Source organism: Polistes dominula, unplaced genomic scaffold, assembly GCF_049000335.1.
Source record: "Polistes dominula isolate Pdom_NZ unplaced genomic scaffold, Pdom_raw_medaka contig_49, whole genome shotgun sequence".
Taxonomy (NCBI): Eukaryota; Metazoa; Arthropoda; class Insecta; order Hymenoptera; family Vespidae; genus Polistes; species Polistes dominula.
The window spans coordinates 4,022,954-4,046,625 of record NW_028300914.1 but is presented as its reverse complement, the minus strand read 5'-3'; the positions used below and the strand labels follow the sequence as shown (position 1 = coordinate 4,046,625).

Below are 23,672 nucleotides of genomic sequence, written 5' to 3'. Positions count from 1 at the left end.
TTCCATCTTTCTTTTTGAATATTCACGATAGATATGCATACGTGTGTATATACGTGTCCGCGCGTATTTCTTTTTATTGATTTATCATGACATATACATATATCTATATATATACAATCTGTACATATAGATAATCTGTATGTATATATATATATATACATATATATATATATATATATATATATATATATATGTATATGTATATATGATATGTATATACAGATATAAAATGAAATATAGAAGAAAACAAATTAAAGTGAAATTTCTATTTGTTTTCTCCTTTTTTTTTTTATTAGAAATTATTTCATGCGGCTACTGATCGATGTAAAAACAATATCTTATTGATTTAAATTACAAATAAATAAATAAATACGACAATAAATTACAAAAAAAAGATAGAATAATATTGATTATATTTTTATACGATTATATTGAAAAATATTCAAACTTGCATTTATATTAAAATTTTTCTTATTATTCGTTGATATTCTTCATCGGTATTATTTTAATCATACAAGATTGATAATTAATCTAAGAAATTTGTTTGTTATTTTTTTTTTTTAATTAATATTTTAATCATTATTTTATATAAGTAATGTTATATAATTGATAATACATGTAAATTATAAGTGAACGTATAAATATAATAATAGTAACAATAAATGTCATCGAAGCGAAATCACGTACACTTGAGGTCATACACGCCCGTGTGCTTTTAGAAGTACGTGATAATGAGACAGCAGGTGTCGACCGAAGGTCTCGAAAATGCAATCGAACGTTGGTGAGATATAACGAGAAAGGTAGGGTATGTAACTCGTGCTCAAGAGCTTGGAACTTATTCAAAGAGAAAGGCAAAAAAAAAGAAAAAAAAAAAGAAGAGAGAAAGAAATAGAAAAAAAAGAGAAACTGCATGGATGGTATCGGGAAACAAATGAAAGAAGTATAAGAAACAGAACATGGTGAATTACGGGTATAATGAGAAAAATAAAGGAATCATGATAATGGATAATTTAACTTTATGGGAATAATGTAGGTATATGTATATTACTTTATCTTTTTTTTCTTCTTTTATTTAGTGTATAACTTATTATTACTTCCTACCTCTATTTATAAATATTATCATGCATTATGATTACATTCATTTTTTATTAAGTTTAATGAAATTATAAACAATAATAAGAAGAATATTTTCAAGGTTTTTGCAATAGGATAAGTTAATTAAATCTAATTTAATTTGTATAGCATTAAATAATTATTATATTATAAATTCGAATAGATTTATTTGTAATCTCCTATTAAGAGAACAATTTTTTGAAAAACCACAAGAAAATAGTAACAGTCAACGTCACTTTTTCATTTGAAATTTAAATGCGGCAATCTCATATGTTATTATCAAATTTACCGAGGAAAAATTTCTAAAATATTCGTCTTACGTTTTTTTTCGATATTAATAATATGCCAAGTTGAGTTCGGTAATTTCTCTTTTTTTTTCGTTTGTCAAGAGAGCCTGATATTTACGGAATAAGAATAAAAATAAAACATTTTGGACTATAGACACTGACTGAAGAGAAGTAAGAGGTGTGTTGACAGACAAAATATTAAATGATCGAAATACCATTCTTTTAATTATTGCAACATTAACTTGCATTTCTCTTCGTAATTCTCACTCTTCTCTCTTATGACGAAACGTTTTCAGATGTGTTACCGATTTACATACTACACATTTTTCTATACCGTTTAAAGTGTTTTTTCTTATATAAGATATTTAATAGAATGTGGTGATTATGAAATAAGCTAGCAAACAGAAACAAAAAACAGCTAGCAAAAAGAAACTCAAACAGAATCTTATTCTATTATTTTTTATAGAGTTGGGGCCGATGTTACCTCCAGCAGTCAAGGTTACGTCAGGTTTACATCAAAATTTTTTGCGAGGATGCAAAAATACTATATAAAGAGAATATCATTTAACAATTATTTATTTGGAGTTGAGGTTTAATACATAACACAATAAGGCTTTGTTAGTTTAATATAGTCAGCAACAGGAAGAAAAATTCAATAATCAATATTCCCGATTAACACCTAAGTAAGTCTTAGCTCCTAAATATCAGTTAATCCTAATCTTACTTAGTATATCTCTCCACAATATTGAGTTCTCTACTTGATGATAACCGCGATAGATAAAAATAAAAATTTATGAGTATTGTAAACTTTTAAGACACTCAAAACATAGAACTTCGGTATAACACTAATTGTCCCGATAGAATTATAATATAATTTGAACTTATTGATCGGTAAAAGCAACAAAACAATCAAAATCCGAGATATACTTATTATTATTATAGATTTGAAATTCGTCAATCGTAATTTGTTCTTGTAAACGTAGGAACCTATCCGGTTCCGGCTAAACCCGGTGAACGCAATGTGGCTAAAACAAGTTCTGAAACAAATTTTAAAACTATCGACTTAGGAACGATGAACTAGCATTATTTATTATTTACAGATACATAAATAAACAATTTTTTTGTATCGTTGAAAAAAAGGATATAACATTACAAAAACATGTAATTATATTCTATACATGTTAATAGCTATACTCGTTTATTACTAGAAATTATTCATCTCGCTATTAACATTTAATACATGTATCATAAATTTTTTTCTACTCTATTGCAGTATTAACGTAATCGTCATAATTATCGTGAAAATTAAATACTATTTTTTGAATGAAATCAAGAAATTGTCGTTATAGCAAAGATAGTTATTGATATTATCAAAAAACTTTAAGATAAATAAAAAAAATTTATTGTAATGTTTCGCAACCGAGCGGTACCTGACATTAATTTTGGAATATCGCACACTTTATTGTCAAAACAAAATATTTAATTTAGTCTAGCTTGCATGGCTTGACCAATATATAAACAACTGCAATATTTGATAGAAATTCCAATGTAATTTTCAAGCAAAATCTGAAACATATAAAATCGATTTGTAAATCAAACTTTAAATCTTACAAACACTTACAAACAGAGTCTGTTAGCATTTTTAAACCAATTAAAAAACTTGTAATATTTCTAGTTGGATTACTTCATCATGGAATACGTTACTGTTTTCATTGCATCATCTGCAATATTAAGTATATTATTTAGAATAATAAAATATTTCAAAAATAAATCTCGAGAATATGATATGATAAAAAATTGTTTAGGACCCAAGGCTTATCCTATCGTAGGAAATATTAATTTATTTATTGGTGATGTTAAAGGTACATTTTTATTTTATATTTATAAAATGTACATTTATGCGATCATTAATTAATAAATTTGTTTTAGACATAACTTATAATTTAATAAAATCAACTAAAATCTATTCTTCGCCTTGGAAATTATGGATAGGACCAAAATTATTTCTAATTTTAGATGATCCTAATAATTTTGAGGTAAGATTTATCAAATTTACTGCATTTCTTTATGTACCAGTATTCTGAATAAAATTTTCTTTTAAATTAGAAATTGTTTCCTTTTTAGATTCTATCTAAAAGTTCTATTGGATACGAAAAAAGTTGTGTATATGAATTCGTAAAATGTATTACGGGCAATGGACTTTTTACTTCAACAAGTAAATTAAATGTTTACATTTTTTTTTTTTTAATTAATTCAAAAAAACTGTCAAATTTAAAAAATAATTAATTTTCTTTTAAGTATTCTTTATAAAGGAGATTATTGCTAATAATATTTTATTTCTCTATGTTTGTATAAAACGTCTACCCACCCACACATCTAGACACATGTAAAAGCATATCTTTTTTTAGTAATTACTTATTTAAAAAAAGACAGAATTAATAATTATAATAAAAGATATTCTTTTATTTAAAGAGTCATTATGGAAAATACATCGAAAAATACTAGATCCAAAATTCCATGACAAAATGGTTTCATATTATATGAAGTCAATGAATGAAAATTCAAATAGGCTAATTAATATTTTAGAAAATACAAACGGAGGAAATGTAGATTTTTCACATTTCGTACATTTATGTACGTTGGACATAATATTTTGTGAGTCTCTTAGAAAGTTTAAAAAGTTTAAAAACATTTATAAATATATAAAAATTTATAAAAAATTATTTTTTCTTTATTACTAACAGGTAGCCTGATGGAATTTGATCTAAATTTACAAAACCATCCGAATTGTAAACTTCCTGAACAAATAAATGAGTAATAATCAAAAGAAAATTATTATATTTATGATATAACATAATATAACTTAATATTTGTCTTCTTATTGAATTTTATTTTTATTCAGAATGCTGGAAATAATTACGGAAAGATTCTTTAAATTTTGGTTGTATCCCAATATTATATTTAACAATTTATCTTTAGGAAAGCGGTTAAATAAAAATTTGGCATACATTAATAATATAACAGAGGAGGTAAGAATAAAGCATAAATTTCTGTACCAATTACCTTGATTGTACCACTATAAAAAAGTTTTAGGAAAATTATATATTATTCCTTCTTCATGTATATTTATATATAACTTTTATTCTCATTAAGATTATAAGGAAAAAAAGAAGTCAATGCAAGAAGAGATATATACCTGTGAAGAAGATGGTCCATATACGAGTAAGAATAATCATTTTGTAAAATATTCTCTAAATAATGTATTTATGGATAGATATCTTTAGTATTAATAATAAATAATTGTCTATTATTCCTTAAGATAAAGTAAAGCATAAGAGTCCATTTCTGGATGCATTATTTAAATCATTTTACGAGACTGGAGAATATTCGGAGGAGAATATTCATGATGAAATAAATACATTTATTTTGGCAGTAAGTTTTATTTATTTAAGATTAGATAAGATTTATTTTCATTTATAAATTGTAATAAACAATTTGAATTATTTCTTAGGGAACTGATACTTCTGCTGGAACTCTTACATTTTTATTTTTAATGCTAGCATCTTTTCCTGAGATTCAAGTAATTACAAATAACGATTAAACATTATCAAATTTATCATAATCTTTTACAAATCAAATTTATTTTTGTACAAAATTTGTGTTGTGTATTTGTCATTTTTGATTGTAGAATGAAGTTTATAAGGAGCTGTACGATATGTACGGTTCAAACAATGCGAATGATTATCCAATTAGACACGATGACATTAAGAATATGAAATATTTGGAACGAGTCATTAAAGAAGCGTTACGTTTATTTCCTCCTGCTCCGTTAATTGGGAGAAAAATACCAAACGATACAAAAGGTACTCCTATATAAAAAAAAAATACTATTCGTAGTTTTTCTCACTATTTAAATTATTGTTCTATGTAATAATAATGTGTATTTAATTATCATTTGAAGTGAATGACAACTTTGTAGTACCAAAAAATACTGAAGTAATTTTTTCAATATATTCTATACACCGAAAGGATAACTATTGGATAGATCCATTACGATTTAATTCTGATCGTTTTCTTCCGGGAAATTATGATCCGAAGTGTTTCATTCCATTCAGTTCTGGAAAACGAGGATGCATTGGTAAAAGCACATTTTTATGCACCTTTAAAATAGTTTCTAAACTGTTTATTAGTAACGTACATGCTTATTTAATATTACTTTTTTAGGTCAAACATTTGCCATGACACAAATTAAGACTATAGCGGCTAGTATATTAAGAAAATTCACTGTTAAAATAGATAATCCAGTATCCGTTGAAAATGTGGGTCTAAAATTCTCAGTTACTTTAAAACCAGCTGAAACGATACTCTTGAGATTTATCAGACGATAATATTTCACATTATTATGAATATTATGTGATAGAATAAAACAGTTGTTATAATTAATTTTACACATTAAAAATTATTATTTTAGAATTATATATCTCCAGTTTTTATTTGCTATATCGATATTTGTATTTGTAACTGTGAAAAAAATATTACCCTTTAAAAGAAAATTAAAATAAAAAAAAATATGTATTATAAAATCATAAAATTTTGATAATAATGTTATATTTATTTTATTATTTTTCCATATAACATATTGTATGTAATCTTCTCCAGTAAATATACACGCGTACAGCCTGAACAATTTTGATACTTATCTACTATTTTTTGTTCTTTACCGTCGTACGAAGAAGACTCACGATGTAAATAACTGCACAGGAAATAATACTAAATAAAACTACAGGAATAACCTTTTAAACGAAGATGAAGATAAATGTTTATATATAAACATTCAGTGTCGCATTATTGGTTTTCAATGAACTTTGAAACTACTGAACCGATCTTATTGAATTTTGTTTTATTTTGTCTGATTTTTTTCAACTTAGGATATAGGATTTTTTTTATCGCGATTATTCCAATTTTTATAACTAAAAGGATTTATTATTTAAAAGTTATCTAGGTCTGTAGCTATTGTAAGTTTTCAATAAAGGGCTCTAAATTACAAATCAATTATTTCAATACATTCACGTCATACGCTTTTTAAGATTTACATATGACGTAACCTTGCCTTTTATATATTTTCCTGTATTATTATACAGGTCTCCCTCCAACAACACGGTAGATAGGTTCCTAGAAAATGCCATGTTTTTTGAAACCGTGTTGTTTGAGACTTAGAGCCAATGCAAAAATGGGGGTTACGTTCCGAAAACTTTTTAAAAACAAATATTTTTTTCTTTTTTTTTTGAATAAACAACTTAATTTTTATTAAAAATATAAATTTGACATGAACAATACAAAACAAAAAATATTATCTTAATTTAACGCAACTTTAATTTAATTTATTTCTTCGTCGTCACTGCTCAATTAATTCAACCGAGAACGTTTTTTTCGGTGGAATGATATCGCCTTGACTTTCAGAACGTTTTTCTTTTTTTTTTTTAAGTTCTTGCATCTTCTTCCCTCTTTAAAAAATCTGTAATTTTAATTTGCTTGTTGTTTCTTACCAGGTCATTGTAAATTTTTTGGTATGGAGCTAGACAGTTTTGATGCTTCCTTTTGAATTTTGTGCTCCTTTCTTTAGAGGGATCTGCATTCAAGAAAAATGACTCGAGATTTTCAGCTAAGTTTAGGCCTTTTTGTAATATTTTTAATGTTAACTTATTAACAGCACAATCTTCATCAGTGCTAGTTTCCTCAGGATCAATTTGATTTACAGTTTCGGATATCATTTCCATCAAATCCGCTTCGTCAACTTCTTCTTCCACTAATAAACCTTGAACGTCACAATAGCCATTTCCACAAAACCTTCGTCTCCGATTGATTTAGCAAGTTCTGATATGCAACCAATTTCATTTTATGACGATTCTACCACGTTTTCTATTTTAACTGAAGAGAGTCATATCTTCGTCTAACACGCATTTAACGTTGATGTTTTCAGTTCACAACAGCGTGAGACACTTTTGTTTTCAGGCCATGGAGATGAAAAGAAACACTTTCCGCAACACTGTATTTTTAAGACGGTAAGACTCGCCGCGGCTGTAGAAGTAAAGTGTTGTAAAAAGGTTTTTTGCAAGAAAACCGTTTTATAGATATCGTTTTGTAGGAGGGTTCCCGCAATAATGAATCGTATTATAGCGAAACCGTGTTAGGAGAAACCGTGTTGTTGGAGGGATACCTGTACTTTTACAAACACATAGACAACTTTCTTTCGTAAATTTTTCAAATTCTTAACACTTGCAACAATATATAAGTATATTTATAATATAACAAGTAATAATTATAAATATACTCTATTTAGAACTAGTTGTACATATTTCTTGTAATTATTGTTTTATCTATTATTTAGTTTTACTAAACAGTTTAGAATTATATTAAATCAACATTTTATACTAAAGCTAGAGCAACGCGTGCCGGAGCATCCCAGTGTGTTTATAAGTTCGAAAACAAAATTCTTATGAGAGAATAATATTAAGCATTCCAGATGATGATGCCGTTGGTCGTAATTATGAAACCAGCAAAAACTAAAGTAAAAGAAGAAGAAGAAAAAGGCGAAGAAGAAAATAAAGATTATGATGGTTAAGTAGAAGGATGTTAAGAAGAAGTAGTATTTCTATTTCGATCAGTCTTGAAGTCCGAAAGGTGAAGAAGGATACACACAATCTTTAATTTGAGAAGAATATTATTAAAACAGGTCTTCTTCTTCCTTTTCATTTCTTTATTTCTCTCTCTCACTCTCTCTTTCTCCTATTATTTTCTTTCTCATTTAGATAGCTTGTTTATTTCTATTATTATTTTTCTGACAAACGAACTCGGTAACTACGTTTGTTTCCCTGATACATTTTATTCCTTTTCCTTTTTTTTTCTTTTCTTTTTTTTTTTGAATGTATATCGTATTCATCAGTATATCCGTCAGTAGCAAACGAAAAAATACACTTTTGCTTATCAAACCTTTCTTTCAAGGACTTCTGTGAGGGACATGACGACATTCAAAGTTTCAAGTTGAAAACAGAAAAAGAATAAAAAGGAAAAAGAGTGATAGCGAGTGAAGGGAATTGGATGCGGGGTTTTTTTTTGGGGGGGGGGCATTCTTTCGTGGTTTAGTGAGGACATCGTTAAAAGTTAGAGTCGAGAAAGAAGAAGTGGGAAACAAAGAGTCCCGTGGATAAGACAATCATCCTGTTGGAGATGAATAGCACGTCGCTGTGTACAGCTTTTTTCCTTTCTTTTTTCTTTTGTTCTTTTTTTTTTTTTTTTTTTTAATCTTTCTCTTCTTTTTCGTCCTTTTTTTTATATCTTTGTAATTTTTGTTTCTTTTTTTTCTTTTTGTTAAATGGATAACTCTTTTTTTTCAGTACAATATAGTTATACATTTGATATAGATCTTCCATTTCTCTGGCCTCATACATTTAACGTTACGATAAAGTTGCGTGAAGAACACTTAAAAATATGCTTGGATACGAGAAAGAGAGAGGAAAGAGAGAAAGATATAAGGCTGGTTGGGAAAAGGGAGAGGGTGAGAGAGAGAGAGAGAGAAGAGAGTGATCGATCATATAACCTGCGAAACCTCTTTTCCAGGAAAGTAAAATAGAGTTTGCGCAACGTATTCTCGTACTCATGAAAATCTTCTTTTCATCGTGAAAGTAGACGAGAGGCAAGAGCTATAGTCTGCTTAATACCTTAACAGTAAATCGGATACATAAGATTTCATCGTTTTTGTATATATATGCGCTCATTTTTCTTTTTTCTTCTTCTTCTTTTTCAACATAAAATTACCCTTTATATATATATATATATAAATGCTCATAATTATGAAAGTGGTCTAAGTTATATATCTCTTGTTTCGAGATATTTAAAGAATTACATTAGAACACTATATGATCTCTATATAATATTGAAATAAGAAACATTATCTTACGATTCATTTTTGACAACATGAAATTATTATTTGTTATTTAACTATAACAGATTTTATTGGATTTATTTAATTTAAAATAATGTAATGTAAAGTAAATTATAAAAATAAATAATTACAAAAATAAATATAATATAAATATTGTATATAATTATAATTATATTATTATTTATTATAATTAATTATTTATTATTTATTTTAATTTTATATATATATATATATATATATATATATATATATATATATATAGTATATTAATATTAATATAATTATATTATATTTATAATAAAATATAAATATAATTATATATAATAAGATAAACTCATTTTATTTTAATTTTGACTTAGACCACTTTCATAATCATGAGCACATATATATATAAAGAAAGAAAATAGAAAATAATATTATATTATTATTATTTTTATTGTTTTATTTTATATTATTTTTAATAGATAATGTATTATACATCGGGTGATTATTAATTTGATAAATTAGAAAAGCATATTGTCAACATTTACATTATGAATATTTGTGTAGATATTTATTTATTTTTCTTTTCTCTTAATATTAAATTTATTCATTGTCGTATAAATTTCATTTAGATTATAATATAATTGAGAGAATACGTTAACAATGAGAGACAGAATTCACAATAATATTACAAAATACTTCTAATGTAATATGTAATATAATATATTTCTTTATTTATACAGTATTAACAAAAAGATTCTAAAAACTTCGAGTAATTAATTACTCTTCTCGAATGTTTATCAGTATTCATTTCTTTTTCTTTTTTTTAAGAGTGTAAAGCTATTAGCCTAACTATAATCATAGAAGAAAAAAAAAGAAAAGAAATAGTAAAAATGAACCGATAATTAATTCGAAAATAATTACTGAGACAAATTTTTGTACCCATCCTTCCCATGGATATCGTAAAAAGTGAGTAAAAACGTACTTTACGTTAAAAGAATGCAATAATAATTAGAAACAATTCATAAGCTACATTAATTGGAAAAGAAAAGAAACAAAAAGTAAAAAAAAAAAACAAAACAAAAGAAAGTATAAATATCCATACAATAAAGCTATAAATGTTCGCCGAACGTAACGACAATTTGTGATATAAAACTTGGTAGGATAATTCAGCCAAGCCTGACCGTTAATTAATTTAACAGCCACGTTACTCTTTTTTCTCAATTGTTTTTTCATCTCTTTTTTTCTGCCCCCTTCCCTTGCTCTTCTTACTCTCTCTCTCTCTCTCTCTCTCTCTCTCATTCTTTCTTTCATTTTTTATTTCTTTTTTTCTCACGTATTCTCGTTCTATCTCATTTTCGCTTTTGCCTGGCATGGAACATTTTCTATCTCTCTTCTGAGACATATACAAACACAACAACTATTTGTCGTAGATGCAACGACCCTCTTGCATGGTTAATGCAGTCCTACAAGTGCGAACGTTGACTCAACGACGACATTTCAGACGAGCGCGTTCTCATACGAATAGATTGGATTACTCCAGTCACCTGAACTATATATAAAGGATATTATTCTTTGTCACTAGTCTCTACGTTTCTCTACGTTTTCGTTGTTAGGATACGCACTCATATGAACACGAACACGCATACACATATGCATACACGTATACTGGATTGCATAAGAAAATTCTTATAGTATGATATTTTTTAATATTATATACGATTTTTACCTTAAATCATTAAAATCTTTTCAAGGAAACGTATGATTATTGCTGCAAATAATCACTGCATATATGTTATACTTTATAATTAATTTAATGAATAATTGGATATGGGTAATTTATATAGTCGATTGTCTTTTTTTTAATCTTGAAAGGTTTCTTAAAAGGAAAATTTATATTCATATAAAAATTAAATCTATATATTTTTATATTTAATTTATGATCATTTTAAATTAATGTATATTTTTGTATGCATAAATTTATGTATATTTATTTAAATGATAATTAAGCCCAATTATTAGAACATCATTTATTTAATTAAATCAATACAAAAAATATGAATTATTTAAACAATCAATCATTAAGCATTTACGTAACGAAGAATTGCGTATTATCTAAGATTTTAGAAAAACAATAAAAAAATACAACAAAAAAAGATTAAATAAAAGAAGTAAACAAAAAAAAGAATGAAAGAATAATTTAACGATCTCGATCTCAATTCGATGGATAAAAGGATAGGATGGAGGGTATAAAACGTGAGTTTCTAAAAATAAAAATAAAATCGAAAAAAAAAACAACAAAAAAAATAAAAATAAGCCCATAGTAGATAATCCAACGAGAGAAGCGATTTCAAAGGCATAAAACTAATTTTCTGTAAAAGCAAACGATGCTACGGAATATTTTTTTCCCATGGTGAAACGGGGCTTAGAAGAGCGGTTTTGCACTAATTTCAAGCGTAGAACGCGAGGTCTCATCTTCTGTTACCGGTGCCGACGGTAACAGAAAAAAGTAATGAGAGGGAAGAAAAACGAAACTCGCAAAAACTCGGCTTCGCAGAGATATCGCGTACGATGTTTTGCTTACTCGAAGCGTAGGAAAAATAACCTCTACCTATATTTCTCTTTTTTCTTCTTTTTTGTTAAATAACTGTATATGAATCTGTATTTGTATATATATATATATGTGAGACTTGGATGAGAAGAGATGAATTCTTTATACCAATACAAATACATATACCTTCATATATATATTCACTTTAGCTTGTGTGCAAGCTACGTTGAAAATAAACGAAGAAAAGAGAGGTAACTCGTTGCTTCGTGATTGGTGAATAAGCCTCCAGCTATGAACAAACTAACCCTCCACACACTATTATTATTACTATTCTATACCCTGGATAAAGTTTACCAAGCTTGAAAAGACATTTTCAACTTTTCTTTCCCTTTTTTCTGTTGTTTCTTTTATTTTTATTTTTTTTTGTATTATTGTTATTATTTCTTTTTTTCTTCTTCTTAATTTATGGCTTTCATTAAAAAAAAAAAAAACTTTTAGTTTGCTAGGAAAAATATTTAACCAATACATTTATTACTATTACTATTATATACTTAAGAGTGTAGGGTTTATCAAGCTTGAAAAAGAAAAGGTAAAAACTTTGCAGATTTTGTTCATTCGAACTTATTCGTTTGTTGTTTTTTTTTTCATTTGAACAATAATTTCCTGATTTTTTCCCCTTTATTAACTTTTAATTACATTTGACTTCTCATATGTTATGACGAATAATTAATTAAATATTTGTTCGCGTATTTATGTATTAACGTATGAAGTTTTAATCAACAATAGAAACTATAATTCAACGAGAACATTTTGAAGGGTCAGCACCTATTTGCTTGTACATACAAACAAACATAGAGGAAAACACGAACGCGTTGTGTTAGAATGTCGTTCGTGATCAAAGTAATTAGTTGGTCGAAGCTATGCACTCTTTGGAGGTTGGCAAATTGAAATCGGTCCAGCACAGCAATTGCTGTGACCATCGAGGTACAACATGAAGAGAGAAAGAGGGAGAAAGAGAGGGAGTGAGAGATTAGGCTAGCGAATTTGGTAATAGCTTCTCTATTCGTATATTCTCAGATTCTGTGTGGTTCCTGAATTCGACCACTTTATGTTGAATCCGTACATTTTAGTATTAACAACTAATTTCATCTAAAATATCTTTCCTATTTATATTTTATTTATTTTATTTAATGATTATTGATACTCTTTTCAAAAGTTACGATAATTGTTATGTATTTAAAAATAATAAAATATAAAAGAGAGAAAGAGAGAGAGAGAGAGAGAGAGAGAGAGAGAAAAGTAGTAAGCAACATGAATCATTTGGAGTTGATTTTTTTAGATTTCTTTATTTATTTTTTATTATTTGAGTTGGTAAATGTAAAGTTTCAAATAACTTGTAAAATATTTGGAGAACTTTTGGGTATTCAAGTTTTAGAATTACCAATAGTTGACCTCAATTTTTACACTAATTTTTCTTGTATTTTTCATTATTTACTTCTTTACTATTTGCATTGGTAAAAATAAAGTTTTAGATAGTTGTAAAACATTTGAAGAACTATGAGTATTCGATTTTTGTGGTTGTCAATAGTTGACCTAACTTTTTATACTTATTTTTCTTTTATTTCTAAATTTATTTCTCTTTTCTTATTTTTTATTATTTACATTTTACTATTTACTTTGGTAAATTTAAAGTTTCAGATAGTTGTAAAATATTTGAAAAACTATAGGTATTCAAATTTTTTAGTTGTCAATAGTTAACCTACTTCTTATATTCATTTTATTTTATTAATTTTTAGTCTGTTGTGCAACTAGTGCGATAAGTTGTTGATTTCCAACGAGCGAAGCGAGTCCGCTCATTCGCTTGAGTGGGCAATCGACAACATCGCACGAGTTGCAAACACTATTTTTTATTACAAATGCGGTACCATACTGTCACGCAAATCTGGGATCCAGGGGCAAAGCCCTGGTGAGGGGTTGGGAAGGGGCGAAGCCTCCCCCCCAGATCAAAATCAAAGAACTGAAAATTAAAGAAAAATTACCACTATTTCAGGTGGTATAGACTCCTCGTCAAAACTCTCATCAGTTTCTGGGATCAGGTCGGGATTAGAACTCATTTTCTATTAATTTTATTACTATTATTTTTATGTAAGTAAGCTTCTTAATTGCCAACCTCACTTTTTAAATATTGACACTTTAATTGTAATTTGTTTCGTTAGTCATTTTTTTTCTATCAATTTGTATACGCCAAATATCATTTTTCTTTTTATTATTTAAAAATCAATTAATTTTTTTTTTCATTCTTCAATGCTTGCTATACTAATTGTTACTTGAATAAAATATTTCTTCTCTTCTCTTCTCTTTTCTTTCTTTTTGTTTTTTTTTAATAATCAACAAACGATTAACAACGATCCAATTGAAATTCATGATCTCATGGTGAAATTATCGATAAAGGACAGACTGGTTGCCGTTAATTCTCTCCCTTACGACGGATTTTCCACTTTCTTACCTTCTCGAAACACTCTTTTTCGCGAGACAGAGAAAAAGAAGTAGTTTAAGAGCTCCGTACGTCTCGATAACTCTTTCGATCTTTAACAAGAGTAATCTTGAGGAAAAAAAGAAAAAAAAAAAAGAATAGAAACAGCCCCTTGAGTTCTTTCCATCGATCGAGTTTTTGCCAATTTTTTTCTTTTCTCTCTCGATTTTTCACACTAAACTGAACGCGATAAACGAACTTAAAGATAAGACTTTACTTCACATATCAAATAAAATCCACTTCTCATTTTTATTTTATTTTTTTATTTTATAATATCAACGATCAAAATAAAAAACAAAATACGTATTTTTCTTGTTTTATTGCAATTCCAATAATTTCGTTCGTATATTATTAAATTGCTAATCTTTGTGTACAAGTTATTAATCAAAAATTCCTAAATCTATAAATTTGTTATTACAAAAATTACAGAACTTAATTTACATACTGGATATATATTTTATGTTCTTTAAATTTTAAATCCAACTATGCGTTAATTTCGTAATCAGAAAAATGTGTTGTTTGCTTAAAAAAAAAAAAATTAAGTATTTATTTTTATTTTCTCAAATAATAAAACGAATTAATGTTTCGTTTTAATAATATAAAAAAAATACCTATGCAATAAACGATGAATTATTAACCACAAGTATAATATAAAAATAAAAAGTATTATTCCCATTATATTAATAATAATAATCAAAATGAAATATTAAAAATGAAAAAAAGGGGGGACGATTCTGTACATTTTTAACCTCGTAAGATAGTTTTAACGCGTTCGTATATTCCCGTAGGGTGGTACGTATAATATAAGTCGTTCTTAACGTCTCTGCTGAAGCAGCTCTTTTTCTTTTTTTTTTCTCACTTTTATAAATTCTCCAACGAGTTCCTCTAGTCGGTGACTTTAACGGCTTTGTCGATGCCAAAGGTACTTTTACGTATAGTCGAGGCAAAACGTTGTGGTGAAAAATTATAGTTTACTTTCCTTAAAATTACATAGTTCTGTAACCGTTTAGTAGTAACAGTGACGAATTTTAAACCACAAATTTCATTGCATTAGAATTCAAGAAAAATGACGTATATTTATATAAACAAATCAAATTGAATTCATCTGTATATGTGTCCTATAATTATAAAAGTAGTTTAAAAGTCAAAATTAAAAAAAAAATGAATTTATAAGTTATTTCACACCACATTATTTTAAACTAGATTAATTCAATGTAATTTTCAATATTGATAAAATTCAATATTGATAAAAATAAACCTTTAGATAGTGTTTGTTAGTTTAATAATAATATAGAATTCATTTAGTGGTCATATATAATTCTTTAAATATTTTGAGCCAAGAGATATAATATGACTTACATTAAACCACTTTCATAATTATGGGCACATATTATAATATCAAATTTTGCAATTACTTTTCTTTTTTATGTCAATAAATAAATGAGACTTTTATTACGAAAAAACGTAACGAGAAGAATAAATAGAGAAGCATGATTTTCGAAATCATTTTTTGAACCTTAAAAGAATCGTATCCGAAGATGCAAAAGGATAGTACAGCACATTACTAGAAACAAGAAAACAAACAAACTAGCGAATCAAACACAACTCAGGTATAACTTATATACGTCATATAGTTGTCATTATGAAACTATGCAGGTGTACTTTCAAGTTATTTAACAGTGAACTTAAAGAAGGAATGTCAATCATCTTATTATTATAAAAACCCATGAAGCAGCACCACATCATTCACTTCTAATTCAATTCGATTCACTTCACGTGATCACTTAGAATTCACATCAGCTTCTGACGACGCAGCAGAACAGCATTAAGCAAGAACAGCAAACAGCATATCAGCAAGTAACGTATCATCAGATCATCAATTCAATAATCATCAGATCTATAGAACAGATCACAGCCATAATCAACATCATAATAGCATTTAGTGATAGATAAAAAACATAAAACCGATCAAGGTAAAGGTCGTGTAATCATTATTGTTTTCTAGTAAATTAAAAGGCCTTGCAATTTATACAGTCTATAATTTGCAGTTTATATAATTCATAATTATTGAGTTATTTACCATTAATATAAAGACAAAAATACTAAAATCTATAATTGATAGATTCCCTTAATACATATATAAAAGTTTATTTATAAAAATCATATAACTTATTAATATATATATTTAAATATTAATCACATTATTTATTATTTATTAATATTATTCGTATAATTTTTAAAAATATAAATTTAAAAAAAACAAAATTACGCGTATCCGTTCGAATAAGAAAAATCCACTAAAGCTATATACAGATGAGTATAATCATATACAGTATCAAAAAGAGAGTAAAGGAAAAGAGATTAAAAAAAAAAGTAACTATCATTTATAAAACTTATACGAATAATATCCCGGTAAATAATCAGAGACATTGAGGTCGGTATAGGTTGCAAATTCTCCGGTTAATCCGTGCGACCGATGGACCGTTTCAGTTAAAATAAAAATTGCGAAGCGTTGGTATATATAAAAAAAAAAAGAAATAAACAAAACTCGTTTAATATTTGCCTTGATAATTGGAAACTTTTTCTCATGCACCACTGAGCTTGGTTTTTAGTAATTATTCTCCTTTTTTTTCTTCCTCCACCCCCCCCCCTTATATTCCACATCTTGCATCAACTAATATTATTGTTGTTGTTTATCGACGTTAAAATATCAGAATGCGAAGTAATGTCGCGTAAAAATAATAATAAAAAAAGAAAAAAGAAAAGGCAAGTAGTAGTTTTCGTCTTCGTCGTCTTCGTCGTCTTCGTCGTCGTAGAATTTTCCCTTCCTGTAACGACATCCGTCGTATAATATTACCTAACGAGATTTATATAACCGTTCTCGCCATACGAGGACATTTTTGAGCTACGTCGCCAGTTTCAGCCTTCAACCGAACGATATGCCTGTGAACTTTTATGAAAAATTATACGTCGGATATGAAATCTATGATGGAAAGTTACGTACGTGTGCTAATCTTTTTTTTTCCTCATTTTTATCTCTTTTTTTTTCTTTTTCTTACATTTCTTTTCGTTATTTTTTTACGATATTACTTATTTTAACATTATTATATATTTGATAGGTCAACCTTTTTTTTTATACTTTATTTTATTTTTTATAATACCATTTGGATGGAGTAACATTTATGGTGGTTACTTTCTTTTGGTTACTGAAAATTTTTGACTCATTGTTTGACTTTATTATTGTATCGTTAACATCTAAATTGTATTTATTATGTAAGAATTATAATTTGTAGAAAGTGTAATATTTTATTTGCAGTATTTTTTAATATTAGCTATTATTAAATTTATTACTATATTATAGAGTCTTTTTTCTTTTAAGTCGCATTTCATTATAAATTCTTATGAATATAATAACTTAATAATCAAAATTCTTATTATCTTACATCTAACTAAAAAACACTCATATTCATGTTTTACTTAATAGTACAATAATAAAAAATGTACAATAGTACAATTTATAATAACGTTTACTATAAATATTATATCAATCATATTATCAACAAAAAAAAAAAGAAGAAAACAAATATAACATTCCTGTTAAAAAAGAGAATTATTTCTATGCCACATTTCCACACTCCCAATACATTTTAATTGATAAAATATCGAATTTTTTTCAAACCGATTATTGATCTGTCAAAACGAGATAACAGGAATTAAAATTTCAAAGGCCGTGCGTTTTTAATCGTATAGAATAACGATCATGATGAAATACGATAGTAATCTCAAAATCGATCGAAACGTAAAGTACTATCAAAAAGGTTCTCTTTATATACTTTGCTCATGTGTGTTTGTTTATTCGATATAAACGTTAAACGCGTGTTTTCGAGCAAGCGTATTAAAATTGTATGCACTCATAACGAATGGAAGACGTAAACGTTGTCTTTCTATAAATTCTCTACAAACTCCTCCCCCCCCCCCCTCGACCACCAATTTCATCCCTCTTATTTTTCTATTTTCACATTTGTGCGCTAGTGCAAAGCATCTTCGTTTTTTTTTTTATTTCTTCTTCTTTCTTTTACTTTCCTTTCGTATATTTTTCCTCTTTATTGTTCTTTTTTCTATTTTTTTTTTTTTTTAATTTCTTCCTTCAAACAGCAGTCGATACCCGGGGTAACGTTGCACGACACGATAGTGAATAAAAATTTGAAATACAATCCGCACCGTGCTGCGTCGCACTACTTTTTATTTTACGATCCCAGTTCCCGCAAAAACCGTGGGGCAACAACATTTTCGCAACGTCGCTTCGACGTACGCGTGATTACTATAGAAACTTTGTAACGACGTTTCGTTCATTCGCTCGTCCGTTCGTTCGTTCGTTCATTCGTTGGTTCGTTCGTTCGTTCGTTTCAAAAAGATTTGCATAAAATGAGTTTGCATGTAAATAATGTTACGCATAAAAATATTTTGTCACGAAATGAGTTTGTTTTTTTTTTTTCCATGAAGAAGATAGTCCTCTTCTAGTCTGTTATAAAGGCCAATGATGATCCGATAGAAATCAAAACGAATAAGAAGGAAGGTACCCAAAGAAAAGTGGGATGTGGTAGGAGAGAATTGTGCGGGGATTCGTAGATTTGTATAAAGAAGTGAACGTAAAAAAATGAAGAATAAAAATAGGTGAGTGTAAGATTTCCAGAAAGAGGACAGACTGAGAAAAGAAGACTGTGAGACGAGGAAAATAAAAAGAAAAAAAGGGTTATACACAACTAAAGCTATTTTCTACTTTGAAAATGCATTAGTCTTTTTCTCTCTCTCTCTCTCTTTTCGTCTTATTTGCTAGAAGCTACGGCCAACTTAATTAAAAGCGGGTCGGATGAAAATGCGACGAAAGTTGGCGAATATCGAGTCGCGGATTGTCCCACACCCTTATCCTCACCCTCATCGGCCCACCCACTTCTTCTGTTCGTTCTAACTACCCCCTCTCTAGCTGCCTGCTTTTCCCACCCTTACTCACCAAGAGGTTTTTCACCGGTGGTTGTACGGTCTCCGTTTCCCTTAGCCAAGTAATTCTTTCTCACCCTCTCCGATCGTTAGTCGCCATCGCGTAAAGTTCGGCCTAATTAGATGCAGGAAAAGACCGTGTTACGGTAAGTTCGGCTTTCGTAGAAACTTTGTTGCCACGGAACACGTTGATTCGATTATTCGTTCGTTCGTTCATTCCTTCGTTCATTCGTTGTGGCAACGCGCAAGTCGAAAAAAGAACAAATTTTATTTCCATCTTCGTCTGGGGTTTGAGTCGTTTGTGGGGTTGACTGGGAAAGAGAGAGAAAAGGAGACAGAGATGAAAGATGAGAAAAAGTAAGCTAGGCACACTTTCATTTCGGAAAAACGGGAATGGTGGTGGCGACAGGAAAACCCACTCGGCAAGTTTCGCGTCCCGCGAGATAAACGTAATTTGTGCAGTTGATATATATATGTTGCTACTATACTACCATACCACTAGTTTTGCTAATTTTTTTCTTCCTTTTTTTTTTCTGTATTTAAAACTTACCTTCTTTCTTTCTTTCTTTCTTTCTTTCTTTCTTTTTATTTTCGCATAAATTTTCATCTTTCCAATTTTCTTTGAAGTTTAAGTTTAAACCAAGCGCAAGATATACGTTCAATGTTCATAGAAATATAGTCAAGCAAAACAGGTATTTGACGTTTAAATAATTTTCTGATTGAAAATAAGTGAGTGATTGATATTTACCATCACCTACTCCCCTCCCACACACACACACCCTCTTATCCCCCGAATAAGTTTGGGAACCTCTGAACTCGACTAACTGGCTGAATAATAACTGACACGTTGCTACTCAAGTTTTCCTATAGCTTTTTTTCATTCCACTTGGAATGACGTTTCAGTTTCGCTTACAACGACAGATTTCCAAAGGAATGTATATATATATATATATTACCTACTTCATTCAAGACGTTTCATAGTTACTTGAACATCGACATGTGATCGACGAGTCTTCAAAGTCTCCCTTCCTACTTTTCGACGGTTTTCTATCAGACCGGAAACGACGAAAAGCTGCTCGTCTTATATTGACAACTTCCTTGTCGAGAAATTCAATCGACATAAATCCAGCCCTATTTATCGGATTTATTTGCATATAAATAAATACCTTTTATATTCGAACAATTATAAATAATTACAATTTCATTAGGATACATGACATAAATACACACGATTAATATACGAGTTATAAAATATCATATTTTATTTTGTTATTTTTATGACGATGTTAATTTGTTGAACTTTCCTTTGACGGGATTAAATTCGTATGGTATTTTATCGGAATTGTAATAAGGAAAATATAATACAATGCCATAAAAATATTAATGACTCAATTTATATGCTTAAATTTATTAAATAGTGCAACAAGACAATTGAATTATAGGAATCTCAGTTTATCCATGTTTTAGACACGTTTTTAAATTTTGCGAAGATTTGTGCTGAATAGAATAATAATGCCCCTATAGGTTAATTTTATTTATACAAATTTGTAAAATATTCAATTTGATCAAATATGAAAAATATTTATTCACACAAGAAAGATATACTTTCTATCATTTTCTCCAGTATATTGTAATTATTATAGTATTATATAATTAAATATAATAGCATTATATATACTATATAATACTATACTAATAAACTAATTAATAACATTACATATTCTAAGCCTGAATAAATTGTAAACAATTAATAATCAATAATCAAATATACCAATGTAAACGCAATCCTATTTCCCTATTAATGACACATTTACTACAATGACATATACACAACAACCTACTAGTTAAATTAGTATAATAGACCATAATAACTGTAATAATCACCTACAATAAATCTATTAATTATAGTAACATAAATAATACTATAATATCATTCCCACGTTAATTTCTTCATAAACCTTCAAATTAAATCAATTATTAATTGTTTAATGACAAAAATATGACAAAAAAAAAAGAAAAAACAAAACGTTTCATAAATATTTAATATAATTTTAAAATTCAAAAGCCACTGGTACTCAAAACGATCGGCCCATTTTGAGAACAACCAATGAACGTGAAGCGACAAGCGTTCTATTTCATTAGTAGTTCGTTAATTGTTAATGGATTATAATGTGGCACTGGCCACGTTTAAGCACGCTACACGTGTTTCCGTAACGCATGTTAGCTCACGCGTTCTCATTAATTGCGTCAGGGTTGTGGTAAACTACCGACCTGTTACAAAAGTATTCGTCACCCTTCCACCTACATATGTAACATACATACATGCATACATACATATCTACATACACTCGTGTATATGTATACATACATACATACATATACAAATATGTACATATAAATACACATATGTTAGTGCAAGTAGTCCTATAATTCCTTTTCCCCCCTCTTCACCCCCTTTCCCCCTTCTCCTACTCCTCCTACTATTAGCGTTTTGACTGCGTACGGTGCATTTGCAATTCAATGTCAAAACTTTGGACATTGGTGACATATTAGCAACGACTGCGAATTTAAATCAATGACATGCTGATTCGTTTCAACGATTCTATCTTGTTTTATGCATCATTTATTATTGATAAACATTAACTCATACTTATTTTATAAGTATAAGATATAGATCTGAATTTTTGTATTAAAAAATCTATTAGATTATACGATAGATAGATTATTAATTATTTACTTTAATTCTAGTTTTATAATAAATATTTTTTTTTTGTTGGTTTACTTTTGAAAATAAATCGATTCTTTTAAAAGGAATATTTTTTATATTTTTTGTATTAATAAAAAATTGAGAATAATATCGTGGTTGGTAATCAATATGGAATGAAATGATGTTACGTTGTTTGATCATAGCATCGCTGTTTTTACCACCCGATCAAACTAAATAAACGTCGAAAATATTCACTCCATCGTTCGCGCGTTTATATTTCCACGTTTATTTTCGAAGTTAACGAATAAACAAAGAACGCAGGAACGAACGAACGACCGTTCGAAAATTAAGTTGTTTTACGTGGACTTATCGTAGCTTCTAGATAGTATTATATGAATGATATTAATTTAAAATAATGTGAATGTAAACATGCCTCGAGATAGTTAATAACCATTGAAAATGTTCGATATGAAATATATCGAAATAAAAATGAAAATTAATTTAATTAACATAAAATACAAGTCGTGATATTTAATATGATCTAATTATTTGGAACAATGTTATTTGTTATTTTAATTAGAATTAATAAAATTTAATATTACATTTTTTTGACTAAAATATGACATACGGTATTATTTTCATTCATATTTACACAGAAATACGAATTCTTTTATCAGTTAACCCGATCAAAAAGTAAGTCATTTTCACAATTTTTGATAAAATTTTGATAATAAATAAACCAGATAAATAATATAATTTGACTATACCTTACATGAACATTTGAAAAACCGTGTAGTTATTTCAAAACATTTATTCGAATGAATATTTTGAAATTTGTTTTTATAAAGAAAAATGCTTTCCATTTATTTCAAATTAATTGGGCAATTTTAGTTCAAATAAAATCCTAACCAATCGAAAAATTGAATGAATTTAATAACAAATAAACGAATATTGACAATAATCTCAACAAAATTGATATTCAGTATACTTAAATAAATGTTCGAAGTTTAATAGTTGCATAGTGGTAGTAGAGGGAGTGAGGGAAGGGGGTTGGTTTTCTTTTTTTTTATTATCCTCTACAGAAAGAAGAATTCCATCCAACAATATCGATGTCCCTTTTTTTTCTATTTTTTTCATTCCACTCGACGTTACAACCCCCATACTTTTAGATGCTTGTACAACCCTACTAGTGTACCATTCTCCTACCACTTATAATCCCCTTTTCTTTTCCAACCCCCCATGTCATCGACGCGTTTTCAGCTCGTAAAATTTCCTCGACGCTTGGGTCAACCGTTTTCGGTTTCTTTGTTCGTGGGGGTCGTTTGTATTGTTCAAATGAACAATCGTCGTCATCGTGTCCGGCTTAAAAGTTTGTAGACGATCGGTAGAAAAAAAAAAGAGAAGGGTGTAGAATGGAAGAAAAAAAAACGAGTACTCTTAGAAGATAGGTATACGTGAGATAAATATTTAAGCACTTTTATATACGCATTTTTTATAGGATATTTGTAATACTCACGTACGAACACTTATAAAAGCTTGTTACAAAAAAAAAGACAAAG

General features: G+C 28.1%; 2 protein-coding genes across 5 annotated transcripts in view; both read left to right on the top strand.

Annotated features, from left to right (window-relative positions):
* LOC107068971 (uncharacterized) overlaps positions 1–23,672 on the top strand; it is a 99,901-nt gene that overhangs the window by 30,063 nt on the left and 46,166 nt on the right. The window contains exon 1 of one of the 2 annotated variants that reach the window (XM_015325849.2): positions 19,489–19,552. The exons of the other annotated variant lie outside the window; for it this stretch is intronic. The gene's annotated coding sequence lies outside the window, so the exon portion shown is untranslated. Of the gene's footprint in view, positions 1–19,488; positions 19,553–23,672 lie in introns of those variants that run through there. 2 annotated transcript variants of the gene reach the window in all.
* Positions 2,966–5,865, top strand: LOC149033325 (cytochrome P450 4C1-like). Of its 3 annotated transcripts, none has more exons than XM_089169971.1 (12): positions 2,966–3,262; positions 3,330–3,436; positions 3,525–3,615; positions 3,873–4,055; positions 4,145–4,214; positions 4,303–4,429; positions 4,562–4,610; positions 4,720–4,832; positions 4,912–4,980; positions 5,089–5,263; positions 5,362–5,538; positions 5,625–5,865. In XM_089169971.1, the coding sequence occupies exons 1-12, from the start codon at positions 3,091–3,093 to the stop codon at positions 5,786–5,788; spliced, it is 1,497 nt and encodes a 498-aa protein (XP_089026097.1). In that variant the 5' UTR covers positions 2,966–3,090; the 3' UTR covers positions 5,789–5,865. The 3 variants fall into 3 exon arrangements, with proteins under 3 accessions (XP_089026097.1, XP_089026096.1, XP_089026095.1); XM_089169970.1 differs by having other exon boundaries at positions 4,562–4,622; positions 4,726–4,832; XM_089169969.1 differs by having other exon boundaries at positions 4,303–4,431; positions 4,555–4,622; positions 4,726–4,832.

What these genes read in the sequence shown, in the direction of transcription:
- LOC149033325 (XM_089169969.1), top strand. Translation starts at nt 3,091, where the DNA reads ATGGAATACGTTACTGTTTTCATTGCATCATCTGCAATATTAAGTATA. An exon ending in TACGTTGGACATAATATTTT is followed by an intron (nt 4,056 to 4,144) that starts GTGAGTCTCTTA and finishes TATTACTAACAG; the next exon opens with GTAGCCTGATGGAATTTGAT. An exon ending in CTTCCTGAACAAATAAATGA is followed by an intron (nt 4,215 to 4,302) that starts GTAATAATCAAA and finishes ATTTTTATTCAG; the next exon opens with AATGCTGGAAATAATTACGG.